This window comes from Porites lutea, chromosome 1 (assembly GCF_958299795.1).
Source record: "Porites lutea chromosome 1, jaPorLute2.1, whole genome shotgun sequence".
Classification (NCBI taxonomy): domain Eukaryota; kingdom Metazoa; phylum Cnidaria; class Anthozoa; order Scleractinia; family Poritidae; genus Porites; species Porites lutea.
The window spans coordinates 13,955,140-13,972,957 of record NC_133201.1 but is presented as its reverse complement, the minus strand read 5'-3'; the positions used below and the strand labels follow the sequence as shown (position 1 = coordinate 13,972,957).

The 17,818-nt window shown below is 38.8% G+C and overlaps 1 protein-coding gene across 2 annotated transcripts in view; it reads right to left on the bottom strand.

Moving 5' to 3' along the window:
• The window catches only part of LOC140945680 (pleckstrin homology domain-containing family M member 2-like), a 202,316-nt gene that overhangs the window by 162,864 nt on the left and 21,634 nt on the right, over positions 1–17,818 (bottom strand). For both annotated transcript variants that reach the window (XM_073394713.1, XM_073394721.1), the window contains exons 6-8: positions 15,344–15,368; positions 3,993–4,055; positions 1,420–1,459 (exon numbers count right to left, since the gene is read on the bottom strand). In XM_073394713.1, the coding sequence (XP_073250814.1) occupies positions 1,420–1,459; positions 3,993–4,055; positions 15,344–15,368 (128 nt within the window). The remainder of the gene's footprint in view (positions 1–1,419; positions 1,460–3,992; positions 4,056–15,343; positions 15,369–17,818) is intronic.

The following is a 17,818-nucleotide window of genomic DNA, read 5'->3' as shown; positions in this document are numbered from 1 at the left end:
ACAGAAGCCAAAAAGCAAACAATTTTGAAATTGATGAAAACTCGAAATTCATAACTGTGGAGGATCGACATTTGCCCATTTCCACTCGTAGAATTATAGATCACAAACATTCATACACAAGTGACCATGCATTGTAAGTACACGAAATTCCCACTGTACACAAATGTTGGGTATTTCCACTTTTAAAAAAATCTCCTGTGTACATTTTTTTAAAATAAAAACTGTTTTCTTTGCTAACGCCAAAAGCTCTTACCCAAAGGAAAGTGAGGGGTCACTGGTTTACCACAGAAACCAATAATGATGACAGAAAATATTTTGGGTCAAGGACTCATTTTATAATCCAGCCCAAGAAATGCGCTATGCTTCTGGCCTTCCTTGATGTTTTGTTGTTTAAGGTGATGTCCTTGTTTTGTACTGCACATCACCTACTGCGCATAACACTGAAACATAACACTGAAGAATAACACTGAAACATCAAAGCCTAAAGAGAGGTAACAAAGGACCCTTTTGTAGTCCGCATGGTTTTAATAGAGATTGTGATAAATCTTCCCTGCTAAAAAGGTGCTGGTCTTGAAACTTGTTCCAGTCCTTTTCCACAAAATGATCATTTGAAGGCAAAATATTCCTATTATTATCTTACTATGACAAACAAACACGGTGACCCCCAATTTTTACTGGTGCTTTTTACTCGTTATGGATGCAAGGAAATATATTTTAAGTAGAAAAAAATCTGGATAGTAAAAGTTGTGTCATTTAGATATGAATGATGTGAAACTTCCCATTTGGCGCCACAGAGGAAGAGTATGAGATAATGTTAAAACTGTCTATTTTTCTCACCTTTTGTAAGATTGGGTACTTTGAAGTCATTTTACTGAAAAATTATAACCCGACAAACAAGCAGGCTCCAGGTTATAGAAAAGATCATAGTTTTTGGTAAGAAATATGAATTATTTTACGGTTGTTCATGATCAAGTTTTGAACATTTTACGCCCAAGCAGGAAAAAACACTTAGAATTACAGGCATACATGGCGAAAACAAGCTCGGTGACCCTATCATTTTAGTGCAGTTTTTATTTTTCTATATATGGCTGCCAATTGTGCCAGGTTTGAAAAAAATGTGGATAGTACAGTCCTTTTCAAAGGAATTACCTTAAAGTTGAAAAAAACAAAAATAGCTGAAAATTGGCCATTGCCTAGGCCTTTCTTTCTTTTGCTTGTTTGTCCTCATTACCCACATTAATTATCATTTTAACACTATTACCAGTATTCACTTTGGGTATGTTAAAAATACCAGTGCACTTTACATTATTGTAGACCTAACTTAAAAATGAAAACAAAACATTCTGGAAGTTGTATCGAAATGGTGCCATCCTACAAATACTTGGATGCAAATACATAATATTGCTGGGCACAATTCACCTTGAGGTGGCTGGTTTCCATAACCAAGATAAGGCCATTCCTAGAAACAAAGTCAGCAACCATCAAGAAAAGTCTGCAATCGGTTACTTTCTCAGCACATCAAAGATATAAAGTGCAGGAAAGCCTCTAATACACGCATGAACAAACAATATTGTTCTTCTTACTAAACAACAACAACAACAAATTGAGATATTGAGATTGAGACTCAGCATACAACTGATTAGTTTATATTCTCACCCACAAATAGCTTATAAACTAATCGACGCAGGGAGAAAGGAAATATTTACAAGATAAGGTTCATCTATTGGGTGGACTAAACAACAATAAAGACACTACGAAACAATAAAGAGAATAAAATAACATGACGCAAAGTAAGTAAATAATGATTATGAAGAGAAACGAAACATATAAGCAAAGGCAAGGAAAACAACAAAACATTCGATTTACGAAAGAAGAGGCTAAGAAAAACTTTACGGAGTACATTCAACACATGCCCATCCATCTTGGTCAGCTCGCGTGACTCCTTGTAACAGCAAACAATTCACACAAGATCAAGTAATACAAGCAACATTTGTCTAGGCTCTTCCAAACTGCAGTGGACCCATTCACCGATCTCATAGTATGTGTAACTAAAATAAGCGCGGCGAGGGTAGCCAGCGGCCTGCAGTTGACAAACAAACGTGACAGTTCCCCGGGTCACCTCGAGAGACATTGTCAAGATCGCATTAGGAGCTAACTAATGGGTTTGTTTGTCGACTGCAGGCCGTTGGCTACCCTCGCCGGGGTTATTTTAGTTACCTGCAATACTATGTGATCGGTGAACGGCAGTTTGGAAGAGCCTAGTTCGAAATTCAGAAGCTGATCGAGCAAGAGAAAAAAGCATCGCTGGTGAACAATCTGTAGGAGGAATTGCGAATCGAGTGAATGGACCTGAACTGCAACATCTCTGCTTTGAATTTCTGGAGGAATTGAGCGCGGGGGTAATTTTCCACCGGAATTATTCGCCTCGAAAGGCAGACACTTCGGAAATTACTGTTCAGCCTTGCCTTTCTCTTAGCAGTGGAACACCAAAAAAGCGCTAACTCGCCGAAAATGCCTCAAAACGGCCTGAGACGTGGGTAAACAAAAAATAAAACAAGGCAATAGGGTAAGTAGATTTTATTTAAAAACATAACATTTTTTCTCTCTTTTAAGAAAAACCGTTTACATCCCATACAAGCCTTTGTAAATAACCGTTTGTAACACAACACCACTCGCAAGCAAGAGTCACGTCCGCGTTCCTGAAGTGAGCTTGGGCCGCCTGTGATAAAACAGCCATAAATCGGCCCATGGACCACACAGGAGAGACGTAACACACATTTTATTTAAGGTAAGCTGTTTTATATTGAAATCCTTTCATTTTGGTAGGTCACAGAAATGATAGGTTTTTTTCCCCATACAAATCCTTATATTTCGAATGTTATGCAACAATGCCGATGGTCGCTGCTGCTCATTTTTCGAACTTGGGCTACCTGTGCTTCCAACAAGTTTCAGATAATCAAAAGGATTGTTTTCCAGCCACTCGGTTGATTATTCGCCAGTTCTTGCAGCAAATTTAAAGTTCTCTTTGTGTTTCAGTTATGGAATTTAAATGTGGGGCTTTTAATTCTTCTATCGTTCATGTCAAGTCCCTTCACCTCCAGATTCGTAGCTTCAGTTGAATGGAGCTTATTAATTCATTGATGTTTAACTTTTGTTTTGCTCGAATGTGAGGTAAAATGTACATCCAAGATTTTAAAAGATCGTTTAATTTCTATGTTGTTCAGAGTGGTTTCTTGTACGGTATAGACTCAGTTACCTTGCAGCAAAAGCTCAGACTTTTCATGGTTATAACTGTTAGGCCAGAGCAAGTTCCATAATCTTCTTTAAGTTTAAGAAAGTTTGTTAGAGAGAGATCGTCTTTTAAAAAACCAGTCAGGTAGTCTCAGAACGAACCTACTTTGATCTCTTCATTATCAACTGTAATGCCACGGATGTCATTACTGTTACTGTTTCGAGCCCTGAACATTCATTTACAGCAAGATATCTCAATCATTGTCCGGACACTTCAGCAGATGTAGTGTTTCCTTAAAGTTGCAGTAACAGTAATAATAACAGCTCCCATAACTTTGCATGAAATTTCTGACACTGGTAGAGCAACTCCTATAATGCTCAATTTCTTCATCCTCTAATGTTTACAGTAGAGAAAAATGTTGATATTTAACTCCCACAAAAACATTCCTTCAATCCTGTAGGTGTTAACAGTAATTGCCTTCTCCATCTTCTTTTCCGAAACATTTCATCAACCAATAATCCTTCCCTAAAATCTCACTTTCGGTATTTTATTATGACATGTTTGGTCAGTACAACTATGTACTCAGAGAGGAATGTCATTTATGTGCTTTAAATTCAATATCTTGTCCACATGGCAGTAAATTTATATCACGTTCAATAAATTAAATCTCCTCAATTAAATCTGATGATTCTATAACCAGGATTATGGTTGGCTTTGTTACTTCCTTGAAACATAAACTCAGTTAATATGTCATACTTACTTGGTCTAAGGCAAAAGAAACGAAATCAAGGCCAGATACCAGTGTCTGAAGAATGGCTATTCTCTGAAAAAAAAAAATACTACATTGTAATTTTACATCGTTACCGCTAATGAAAAACAACTAGAGCCGTGTGTCAAAAGAGTAAAAGGCTCTCCCCTAAAGTTCAGCAAGAAGGCCTTTATGGGTCTGCTAAACATGTTGGGAAATCTTTCCTTCAAAGCCTTAAGCATTTGTATTTATTTCATGACTAAAATAAAAAAATACATACTAAAATTAATAGTAACATCATCATCTCTTGATATAGATATTATCTAACATTATTGGACATTGCTGTAATAAGAAAACATTTACCATAACTACACATCAATCACCATGTTTCACATTTTCCTTTGTTGTGAGACAGAATTTTCAATCCGTAGTTATCTTTCTGTCATTCACAATCATAAGGCATCAATCACTGTCACTAAACATTATTTGTTACATCATTTTACATCATTCACTATTAATAATATGACGCCATTTACCATTATGAATTATCATCCACCTTAACAGAAAATTATTTACTTGCACCAATTAAAACATAATTCACAGTCGCCAGGCAAAATCACTCTCATCTGGCATCATTTAACTGTCACGTTATTCAGGTCAGTTCAGCCTTATTAGTCTGCTATCGGTACATGTAGCCCAGTACTACCTCTGCGGGTGGTTCAAGATCTGAAGGATATGGAGGAATTTCAGGCTGTACTTGAGGGGTTTGTTCTGAAATATTTATGGAATGGAATGTATTCACATTATGTAACGTTTTCCAGGTCAGTTCAGCCTTATTAGTCTGCTATCGGTACATGTAGCCCAGTACTACCTATGCGGGTGGTTCAAACCCAAAATCTGAAGGATATGGAGGAATTTCAGGCTGTACTTGAGGGGTTTGTTCTGAAATATTTATGGAATGAAATGTATTCAAATTATGTAACTTGGATAAGAACGTTTACATTATGTAACTTGGATAAGAACATTAAAAAAAAAAAAGACCAAGGTCCTCACCGTGAAGGGAAAGCGACTCTCGACCAAAATAGACAATATCCCTGAGATTACTTGCAATCGCAGTTTGTTAACTAACGTTATGAATGTTAAGCTAATGGGTCTTGAGATTGATGAACAGCTATCTTTCTCTGAGCATATTACGACTGTTTGTAAGAAAGTTTCACAGCGCATCGGCTAAGTTAAAGAAAATTATGAATTATCTGCCCCTTAAACAAAGATTACTTTATTACAATGCTTTGATCAGGCCAGTGATTAATTATGCAAGTGTCCTCTGCACTAAAAAAGCCTTGGGCGGGTCCTGAAGCTCCAAAAACGAGCAGCTAGAGTAATCCTCAATGCCCCCCCTCTAGCATCATCAGTTCCCTTGTTTAATCGGCTGAAATGGTTGCCTTTTTATAAAGACGCTTCTATACCTAAATGTGTCATTGCTTATAAGCGATTACAAGATGACGTCCCTGTTTATCTAAACGATCTACTTAAATTAAACAGTAACATCGACAGTAGACAAACCAGGTACTGTTTAACCTAACCTCTCCGAGGTATAATCGCGAAAGAGAAGGAGGCAGAACTGTTACCGTAACAACTTGCAAAGCATGGAACAGCTTATCTTTGCCTGCAAGGCAAAGGGACTCGGTTGACTCTTTTAAAAAAGCATTGTGGAATGAATTTTTTAAACAGCAGCAGAATCTTGATCATTTTTCTATTTAAGTAACTTGATGAATTGTGAGATGATTATAATGCTATATTTTATCTTTTAAATAATTTAGTAGATTCTATAGTATCTGACTATTCTTTGGTTTTTACCTTGTATTTTTTATAGCTTAGCATACTCATTTATTATTTTATTATTTATTTATTTATTATTTAGAGGGCCACAAGTTTATTAGCCCCGGCTATTTCGTGCTAACTCTCATTAAATAAAGTCTTTACTTACTTACTAATATTCAAATCAAATATTCAAATTAAATCATTCAGGAATACCAGCAAGCAATACAAAAGTATGAAACAGAAGGTAGTTCAGAAGAACGTCCATGCAAAGAAATTACCCAAAAGGATGGCCGTCCCATTTATCATGTGCCTCATCACAACATAATCAGACCAGAATGAGAAACAACTGAGTATCGAATAGTGTTTGACGCATCAGCAAAAACTGAAAAAGATGTTTCATTAAATGATTACTTAGAAACAGGACCAGCATTACTGACAGAACTTGTTACTTCCCCCGTCTCAGAGAGCATCGCGTTGTGATTATGGCTGACATTTGGAAAATGTACCTGCAAGTGAAACTCAAAGAGGAAGATCGCGATGTCTTCATTTATCTTTGGCACAACCTGGACTTGGGTGCTCCACTGCGATGAATCATCCGAATAGTGACTCTACTTTTTGGAGCAAAATCATGTCCCTTTTTGGCAATAGCAACAACAAGACATCACACGGAGAAGAAAAAAGAGAAATTCCCTCTACCTGCCGAGACAGTCAAAGACCACTTCTATGTTGACGACCTTTGCTCAGGAGACAAATCAGATGACAGTCATTAGCTTATATCATGGTTTGACACAGCTTATGGCTCACAGGGGCTTTCAACTGTGGGCAAGTAATTCAGAAGAGGTGACAAAAGAGATTCCTGGCTATCAAAGATCAATGGAGACAAAAATTGAATTCAAAGATGGCAAACAGTTTCAGAAAGCACTTGGCATAAGCTGGAATCCAAGGTCGGACACCCTTCATTTCAAGTTTGCTGAACATGAGCTCAAAAGTGGAACTAAAAGAGAACCTGTTAGTCTCGTGGCTAAGGTTTACAATCCTTTTGGACTATAGAGTCCATTTACTGGTAAAAGAACTATGGAAAGATCAGTCCGGCTGGGACGATGTCTTACCATTATCCATTCAAACAAAATGGAGCAAGCGGCTTCAAGGTATGAAAAAGATGGAACAGGTAGAGGTTCTTCAACGCTATTTCTCTTCATTGCCAGATCCAATGGAGAAAGAAATTCATGCCTTCTGCGATGCCTCACAGAACACTTACTATTTTTTTTTATGCTGGAGCTGTCTACATTAGAACTGTTACACCATCAGGTACTGCTCATGTATCATTGAATCAGAAAGGTTATTTTCTCTTCAGAAGTTGCTGTGAGTAATTGCATATATAATTGCAAAATGCTAAAGGATTGCAAAGTGAAAGGAACACGGGAGTGTTATCGGCAGAAGAATTGAATGAGATTGAAGTGAAAGAACTGTTGGATAAACTAAACGTGTCAAAGGCAAATGGTCCAAGTTTATTTTCTCCAAAACTCTTGAAATTAGCCGTGCCTGGCATTGCACCATCCATGACCAAGCTTTTTAACACCAGTGTTTATTTGAGAAGTTGGCCCAAAGCATGGAAAAGTGGTGAGTGGGTCCCCATGTATAAAAAGGGTAACAAATCTGATGTTAAGAACTACAGACCGGTAACAGTGCTGGATTCAGTTGGCAAAGTATTTGAACAGTCGATGTGTAAACAAATTGGTCAACATTATGACACTGTACTTTCACCATACTCAACTGCACATCGCAACACCCATTCCTCTGAAACAACCATGATACGATTAGTAGAAGACTGGAAATTGTCACAAGATTGGAATTTGAGTATAGGGATCTTATCAACGGATCTGTCAAAAGCATATGATTGTTCGCAGCATACACTTGTACTGAGGAAACTTCAAGCATATGGATTTGATTATATTGCCATACACATACTAAGATCATGTTTCAAGGAAAGACTGAATAGAGTTAGATTAGGTTGGTTTGGTTGATTGGAAACATGTCAAAGGGGATGTCCCCAAGGCTCTTCTCTTGGACTTCTAATGTGGAATTCGTATCAAAATGATTTATCACACTTTGTCAAGAGCATTGACTTTTCAATGTATGCAGATGACCACCAGCTTTAAGAATTCACAAGACAAGCCTTCCGGAGGAAGCAAAATATCCTGTCATTCTTCCTTACCAGAACAGATTCATAGCCTTGCTAATCCAGGAAGCTCATGAGAAGCAGTTACATGCGGTAACCAATCAATACCCTCATGCATATAAGACAAGGGTACTGGATCATTCAAGGAAGAAGTGCAGTGAAGAAAGTAGTGAATCAGTGTCGTATCTACTGCTATTTCAAGACCACATCTCTAGTACAAAAGATAGCACTTCTCCCAGAGGACCAATGACACCATCCCCAGTGTTGACACAACAGTATTGATTTTCTGGGACCTTTGTACATCAAGAACGAATTCCAAGAAGCTGAGAAGGCACGTGTTGTACAACACGTGCAGTACATCTCGAGCTCACACGCAGCATGACCGCCGAAAGTTTTCTATTGGCTTTGGCAAGGATGATGTCAAGAAGAGGCAAGATTGACGTGATTTGGTCTGACAATTTTAAATCATTTAAAAACGCTGACAATGAGCTCTGCCAATGCTGGGAAGTTATCAAAAGCGATATCCCACAGAAAGGGGTCCAGGGTAGTGGTATTCATTGGAAGTTCATTTGCCCTTGTCAACTGAAGAAATGTGGACAACACTTAGAGTAGCCGAGGAACAAATAAACAGTTGCCCCTTGACGTATTGCAGCAATGACACAAGTGACCCGCTCCCACTCACACCAGCAGAAATTATCACAGGTCGACCCTTTCAGTGGGTAAAATTGAAGTCAAAAGATATGGAGGGCAGTTCTTTGCAGAAGAATCTTCTTCATGCTTGGAGAAATCATCAAACGCTGGCTGATAGCTCTTGAAAACAATGGTCTCAAGACTATGTGACTCAATTGGTGGCTTACAAGAAATGGGCACAAGTTACCCCTCCCTTACAAGTTGGGGATGTAGTCCTAGTGAGCGATGACCACCTTCCAAGACTGCGCTGGAAACTTGGACACATACAAGAAATATTCCTAAACCAGACTCCGAGTCAGGTCAAGAGCTACAAGGGCAAAAACTGAAACTCAAAGCAAACGAAAAGCTTTCTGGAGATGACCAAGCATCATTTGTGTCATTTGCGGAGTGGGTAGAGCTCCGCATACAAATCATGGAAGAAACCAAAGGACAATTGGGTTGGAAAAAAAATTTGAAGGATCACAAGGGCAAAGGAATGGAGTTCATAGTAGAAGTTTTAATACTAGTTCCAAATCAACAGAATTTATTGTTGACACATGTAGACAAAAACACCCACCTAGGGTGCGCAAAGTCTTTTAACAGTTACCTATACAGAAGATAAAAGAGCTGATTACACGCACACGTCGTTGCCAGCTGCTGGTCATCATGGAAAGGAGTGTCCTAATGCTACGAAATGTGATGATGGTGGAAGTTTACGTACAGCTACTTGCATGAACATGCTCCAGATCATGCAGTAGATGAGCCAAGGCCAGCTATATGCAAGTGCCCCTCCATTCCACCAGGAGTAACTTAACCTGGAACCTAAAACCCAGCATGATACAGGAACAAACACTAATGTTTCAGCACCGATTGACAATTATGCCCAAGACAAACACACAAAATTGGGTATGCTTAACATATTTCATTGATAACAAATCCAGCACTGATAAGTAAGAATCGGAGATATGTAACTGAAGATAAACGCCATGCTAGACTCATGTTTGACAAGCTCTTTTAATTCGAAGGAAGCCGCTGAAGAACTCCAATTACATGGACAGGCTTTAAACCTAACCATTGCTCGAACAGGAAGACCTGAAATCAGGACACGCTCAGGCAGGGTTAAACGGACAGTAACAAACTTAAACATATGTTTTTAAGTCCTTTGCAAGCTCATGCTGTTGATAACATTGCTGGAGACACTCTGGCTATCCACTGTTTAGAACTAAATGAAAAAGGCCCCACCTTCGCAATGTGCCATTTGATAATGAAACAAGAAGGCAAGAGATTGATATCATGATTGGTAGGATCATCCAGTCTTTAATCATGGGTTAAAGGAAGCTTCTAGGTGACAAACCAGATCACTCTGTTGCGTGACAGACAAATTTGGGTTGAGTGTGCTTTGGCCCCACTGTGGTGGAAGACCTTCGACACAGCTCAGGTTCACATTTCACATGTATGTACCGCAGTAGTCAAATTAACAAACCATCTCTACTTGATGAAAGTTTGTGCATTTTGGGAACTTGAATTCCTAGGAATTAAAGAAAAAGCGGAAGCACTGAGGACAGTTGAAGAGAGAGCAGTGGTTCCACATGTAGCTGAAAAACTCAAGTTTGAGAATAGGCGATACCGGGTGGAAATGCCATGAAAGGAGTGCAAGCAACATTTAAATAACAATTTCGAACGGAGTAGCCCTAACACTACCCAAAAACCACGAGTCTTTCAGACAAAAGGACCAAAAATTATGAAACATTTAAGTAAGATCTTCAAAGATCATGAAAAACAGGCTACCAGGCAGTGGTTCTTACCCCATTTTACAGTCACAAAAGAAGGCAGGGTTACAACAAAAGTTCACCTGGTCTTCGATGAGGTGGTGAAGCATCACAGAAAGATTTTAAGTGATGCCTTATTGCCAACAAGGCCCAGAGCCTCAACGAGACATGAGGAACATATTAACTCATTTCCACTATGCACCTGTAGCTCTTACAAGTGAAATCTCTGAAATGTTCTTGCAAGTGGAATTGCAGAAAGAAGACTGCCGGTATCACCAGTTCCTCTGGCACTTCAAGAGAGCCTGATGTATATGAATTTCAATGCCTGTCCTTTACAAACACTGCCTCGTCAAGTTACGAAAATGATCATTTAACCAACCTGTGGTTTTTTAAGACTAACCCAAGGAAGATCTATATCAACTATCTGCCCTTGAAATAAACAAAAATGAGCTGCATAAGGCCAAGACCCTTAAAGTCACGTGGCAAGCTAGAAGAAATGTACTTACCTCTTAAGAAGAACCACCTGATGGTTACAAAACGCCCACCAAGCGAAATGTACTGAGTACTATAGCATGCTTATACAACCCACTTCAGTTCCTTGCACCTTATACAGTAAGAGGAAAGATCCTAATGTAAGAAATCTGGGTGGCTGCTATAAGTGGGAAAAAATGGGTGTTGGAACTCCCACAGCCCCATTATTAGTGGATGGCGTACCCTTAAAACATTGAGCTGGACCTCTTTTCAAATTCTTCTAACGATGCCTTTGCTTGAGTTGCTTGGTCCACCACTAATTTCACAATACCCTGTCTTCATGGCCTAATCGCATCAGAAAGCCGTATCTCCAGTAAAGACGATACATACATTGTTTACAGGTAGCCATTATGACTAATGCAGGAGGATCGTGAGGATCGTGAAGTTATTCCTAAGATCTTAAAGCCTCAATTTCAAACCATTTGTTGCTAACAGAGTTGCCGAAATTAAAAAAGAGATGGCAAGTCCTGAGCAGTGGCGACGCATATCAAGAATGATGAACAAGGGAGACTTATCAACAAGGGGTCTTTCTGCCATGGCCCTAGCTGAGAAAGAGGGAGGGAGGGAGGGATCAGTCCTCTTTAAAGCGATGAGTCAACCTGGCTAGTGGCACCCCCTCTGAGAGAGGAAGCAATGAAGGCTTAACACAATGAAAAATGGACAACCAAAAGAACACACAAGACCAAGAACCATACTAGTGCAGGCATCGATCTCAGACCTCAAGCATCTTGTTTGTGTAATTGTACTGGGTGTCTAACTGCAGACTTCCTCCTCTCAGGAGAGACATCAGGGACAGAGACCTTCTGAATCAAGCAGGCCCAAGTCGGGAAGGCCTTCCCTGATGCAGAAAGGAAAGGGTCGCTAGCTCGCCTGAATGAAAAGATGAAAGGAAAGATGGAGATGCTTACTTTGAATGGATGGATGTTGAGCTTCCCTGAGAACCACCCCTACGACACAAGAACCAAACAGCCAAACAACGACCCTTTGACAACACTAATTATTGTTGACGCGTGTGAGACTTGTCCATGACATGAAAAATGTCCTAACAGAGTAGGGAGTCATTTCTGGATGATAAAAGAAAGACAGAGTGAAAAACATTACTGATCGTGTTATGGCGGTCCAGTCTTGGCAAATCCAGGACGTGGTAAGACAAGAGCCAAATGCCAGTGCCTCCACTAGAGGCTGGTGTGCAGTATATGGAGCTCAGACAAATGGTCATCTTTAGAGCTTAGACGAACAAACTTTCCACATTAACTATTTGGAGCTGAAAGCAGTTTTGTCGGGGTTGAAATCGTGCTTGCCCATGTTCATAGAAAACACATAAGGATTAAGTCTGACAATACAACCACAATAGCATATGTTAAAAACAAGGGGGCAACAATCTGCAGAGTGTGATAGTTTCGCTAAGAAAATTTGGCTGTGGTGTACAGAGAGAGACATTTGGCTCAGTGTTTGCCACACATCCGGCTCTGCCTGTGTAGATGCTGACACTGAATCTAACCAAATTAACAGTTCAACTGAATGGTCTTTTAACTTGGACGTCTTTTCAGACTTATACAAACTGTGGGGTCCATTTGAAATTGACCTGTTTGCATCCAGACTTATATTACAGCTGTTTTGGATAACACACGACCTGCATTGTCAAAAATGCTTCATAGTTCTTCTGTTTCCTAAGAGGTCCGCTAAGACGATGAACAGCAGCGTAAAATGCAATCATTTTGTTTGATGTCCCAGAAAAAAATCCAAAGACGTTTTTGACATTGCAGGTCGCGCGTTATCCAAAACAGCTGTAAGATTTCTAGTAATGTGTCATGGGAAACAGACCCTGGTGCTGAATATGTCAATGCCATTTTCATGAGTTGGAAGGAATACTAATAATAAATACTAATAATACTAATATAAATGAATAAATAAAATAACAACAGAAAAGGATAATTTATTACAATTATTATATTTGTAAAAAAGTAATACGACAAGTTTTATAAGAGGTGAGTTTAGGCAGAACTAGGTAACTAGGTAACGTTAGGTGTCTACAAGTATTGACAGTTTCTAGTTCCCGTATGGCAGACACGACCTTGGTTCACCTCTCTCCTTCACCTGTTAGTAGACAACCCTGTTTTTCTCTGAAATCCAAATCATCTCCTAACACAACCACACGACCTTGTGTTGCATCCCCCTCACAAACAGGTGAAACTGATGGCTTGCACGCTTTCGGGAAAGCCTCCAGCACAGAAATAAATAAAAGCTACAGCAAGCCTACAGCAATAATCCTTTTAAAAGTCCTGGTCTGACGGAATGCAAAATCAGTACAAACCATACATCAAACAGTGGATGGATCTATGATCCACCTCTTTTTGCCGGTTTAGATTTCCTCGTCATCATCAATACTGCCAGGAATGGCATATCAGCAGTTACTATACCTAGAAATAACATGACCGTTAGCTGTCATCCACTTGTTTTCCGGGTTGAAGAGAGGTTTTTACAATGTCTGCCCACCAATTTCACACAACCAATCAACTTGGAATGTACAACCAATCTTAAATCACCTTTCCTCCCTCCACCCTCCCGAGAAGCTTGATTTAAAATCACTTTCTCCAAAGCTGGTTATGCTGATGGCCCTGGTCTCTGTACAAAAAGGACAAAGTTTACATATACTTCACATTGCTTACATGGAAGAGGTGCCTAATGCATTTGAATTCTTGTTCACGGAACATGTCAAACAAAGCAGGCCTGGCTATTTGTCCAGAGCTGAAAATTAAAGCTGACTAGTATTCCATGTCTATAATTTAGAGATTTTTCGGGTTATTGTGTTTCAGCTTAGTTGTTATACTGTTTTATACTAAGTGTGTTCATAAGAGCATTATAGGTTAGCATGAAGCGTTTCTCGTTCTTTACTTTCATGAGCGAAGCTTTGTTCCTGTAAGGTGTGGGGTTGTTTATGCATAAACACCCTGGGTTTCATTCCCTGTGCGGCTGTCTGAACTTTAGAGTCTCTAGGCTCCCTGGGGCAGTGATGACAAGATCACATACCTGCCCAATGTCAATATTGATGTTTGCTGTATCCACCATTTATTCTACTGAGGTTTAATAGGGATGGCCTTATGACACTACTCCTTTTAGTGGGTGTTTTCTTTGACACTCACATTCGTCTGTAAGTAAGGATAATGCGCATGCATCTAGCTATCTCACATGATGCCTTGGTGCAGTTTGATGAATCGATAGAATTCTGATCAAACTTCAACTTACAAGTAAGTCAAGTTTAATTCATCAATTATTTAAAAGCTATTTACTCCAACAAGAAAGCATTGATTTGTCAGACAACATTGACAAAACACTATTGGAGTAGCGAATTAATCAATGGAATTACTTTATGATTATTTTCATTGTTTGATTGTTTTCGCAATGACCGATATTCAAAGTACAGATTCACTGGTTCACAGATTTTAGCCAACAATTCTAATTTTTTTTTTTCTATTTCTTTCCACATTAGTGCAAAAAATCGCCCGATGGATAAGTAAAAATAATTAAAGTAAGCTTCCTACAAATTGAAAATTATACCTGGGTTGCCATAAACTGTTATCGTTACCTCAACATTTAGTTAGACAGAACCTGGGAGCAGGGTTGAACAATCACATTCTCAAAAACTCTTTCAACAAAGAAACATATTTTGGAAAATCCCTACTTCTTACCGTTGACCAACAACACAAGCAGAGTGCCATGCCCGAACCTATGAACCAATATGTGTTTCACTTTTCGGGGAGCGAGAAGAGACAACTACAAACACCTGGTTTTGCATGCTCAATTGTGTGCCAATAAAAACAAATCTGAAGCCAATCTGGCAAAGCTGAAACTTTTATTTGGTAACTAAAGTAAGTAAAAAGACCACACAGTAAATGGCTAAAATGCAAGCAGTTAATTTACAGCATAGAACTTCATTCAGAGAGTATTAGAAATGAACATAACAAAACAACGAACATGATACTTTCTGTTCCCCTTCGCAATGAACCTCTATTAAAGCTCTAACTGTGAACTAAATAATGCATTTGGGAGAAAAGTAAGACAGTAGCAAAAATATTAGCCTTCTTGAAGACTTCAAGCATGAATAGAAAATCAGAAGTAACAAAACAATGTCTTGTGATGAAGTTATGAATATATGAACATCTTATATGTGAACTGCAAGGTGAAGAATTATGTGAAAGAAGATCATCGCAGTTATAGACGCAAGTTCACATAAAACAATGTCTATTAGACTGTAACAAGATTAAGTGTCTCAAAATTTCCCCTCCTCAACAGACAGAATACTGTGGAATAACCTATGATACTTTATTTTGCAACTTAGCTCATTTCATGCATCATATACATGTGCACATTACTAACAACACTTAGTACCTTACCTCTTTATCTCTTACAAAGGCGTTCCTTCAAAGTAAAAGATAGAAATGACAAATATTAGTAAGCTTAACTACTTATCAAAAACCTGGAAATGACTGGAAGCTAAAAACTGGCAGACAAAATTTTTAGATGCCATTTAATATTCTCCATCAAAACAGCTGCAATGCATCTCATCCCAAAATGGTGCCAAATTTTGTTATACTGATTTTTTTTTATAATTAGCACTTATGCCTCGTTTCAAGGAGAAAGGTTCTTTTAAATGCACTTTCAGGCAGAGTTGAAAGACCTTTAGGTGCTGGAGGTCTTAAGCAGTCAATGAGAGACACTACTTTTGGTTCGTACACGGCTCAGAGGGTACATCATCAGGAACCGTACAAATCACTGCATCTGACGTTTCAGCATCAGCATCCACCATTTTGTTGAACATTAGCCACATGGCTTATTTCATAAATAGAGAATACTGCTGAATCTGATTACTGCAGGCTCATATGGGGAGATCTGTTTGAATTTCTGTGACTGACATACCCATGCCCTAATTAGCACTGAAGTACAGTAGCTTCCTAGAAAAAACATGATTTCAATAATTTTTCCTTAACAAAACTCTAAATATCACATTTTATTCTAAATATCCTCTGCTCAAAAATAAACTTTGTCCAGTCATATCCTAGGATGATGGGACATTTTGTTCAGTCGCTTATGCTTCTAAAGGAAAATAAAATTAGAACTTCAGATTTTAAGTACCTGTAAGGTCTTTAATTGGACATTACTGGCATTCATGAATAAAAAAAAGAGAAAAGAAAGACTCAACCCCACCAAGTAAAATAATTCCGGAGCACTAGCAAAGGAGCAAGCAAAGGAAAAACTGGAGTTTTGAGCCCTTATATTAGTCCACTTGGACTTTGCCGTGAAGTATGACAACCTTACATGAAGTTTTGTGTTATGTAATGACTTTAAATTTAGTAGCATATGAGAAAAACTGAAGAATAGACCTAAACTAACAGCAAAAGTTGCCTGCACAAATGCAATCATGAGTGCTTTTTCAATTTAGCTTTCCCGGGGGTTGGGTGGAGTGGGTGATGTTAAGGGGCACTCTATCATGTGTTCTATACCTCTAAATTTACAGAAAGGGTCAATGCACAATATTAAGTGCTTAGTTCATATAGAAACAGACTGGTTTAAAATCACAGAGGGGGATTGCAGGGCAACACTCTTGCCCTATCCTCTTTACAATCGTCCTTGATTACGCAATGAGAAAAGCATTAAAGGGACATGACAGCCCTGCCGGCTTTACAGTTGAACCAACAAAGAGCAGGCAATACCCACTGATCACAAAAAGTGATCTAGACTTTGCCGATGACATAGCATTGATACTCAACCACATTGATGAAGCACAGTGTCGGTTACAAAGTGTAGTGAATGCAGCCACAAATCTCAGACTACATCTAAATGCAGTTAAAACTCAGGCAATCATCTACAATCGAGACCCAACAGTAATTAAAACCAAAAGCAATGATTCAATAAGAAAAGTGGCTGATTTTAAATACTTAGGTTCTTGGATTAATAAATGATTCTGTCAAAGACATGAAAACAAGAAAAGCTTAAGCCTGGGTGGTGTGTAATAAGCTGGCCAAAATTTGGAAATCCAGCCTGTGTAGGAGTTAAAGGTTATACTATTCCCGACAACAGCAGGAAGTGCTTTACTTTATGGCAGCAAAAAATGGACACTAGCCAAAAGCACAGAAAATCAAATTGATGGTGCCTATACTAGAATGCTTCACACAACACTAAACATTTATAATTTGGAGGGACCACATTACCGATGATGATCTGTACAGTCACCTCACAAACGTTTCTATATAGCAAGATCAGGGAGAGTAGCTGGGCATTGTGTGGGACACAAAGAGGAAGAGGCATCGCATCTTGTGTTGTGGCAGCCACAACACAGACATACTAAGAGAGGAAGATCTGGGACCAAGTACATACACACTTTGCTTGAGGACACCGGGTTTGCCACTATTGGAGAACTCAGAATGCCAATGCTAGAGCCTGGCGAGGAAGAATCCATGTTGTCCAAGCTAGCGCTAGACCAAACTATATGCCAATATACTTGTCCCATACCTTATATTTTAAATAAATCATTTTGCAGGAACTCAATTTCGAGAAAGTGGAACAGGCCTATTTGATGTAACTTCAACTTGTGGATTTGGCCAAAACCAGTACATTCAAAGGGATTAAATTTCACGAATTGTTAAATACTGATCGGCATTACAATAAAAACTGACAAAACTGATTTCCCTTACATAACAACTTACTAACACTAACTTCACTACACAACTACCACTAAATGTGGTGACTTAGGCACAGAAGTTTTTTTTACGCCTAAATGATTTCTTTTTCTGTTAAGAGAAGAGGTTGTTTATGCAAGCTTCGCATGTGGGCCATAAACTGATCAAAACATTTGGCTCATATCTTACCGT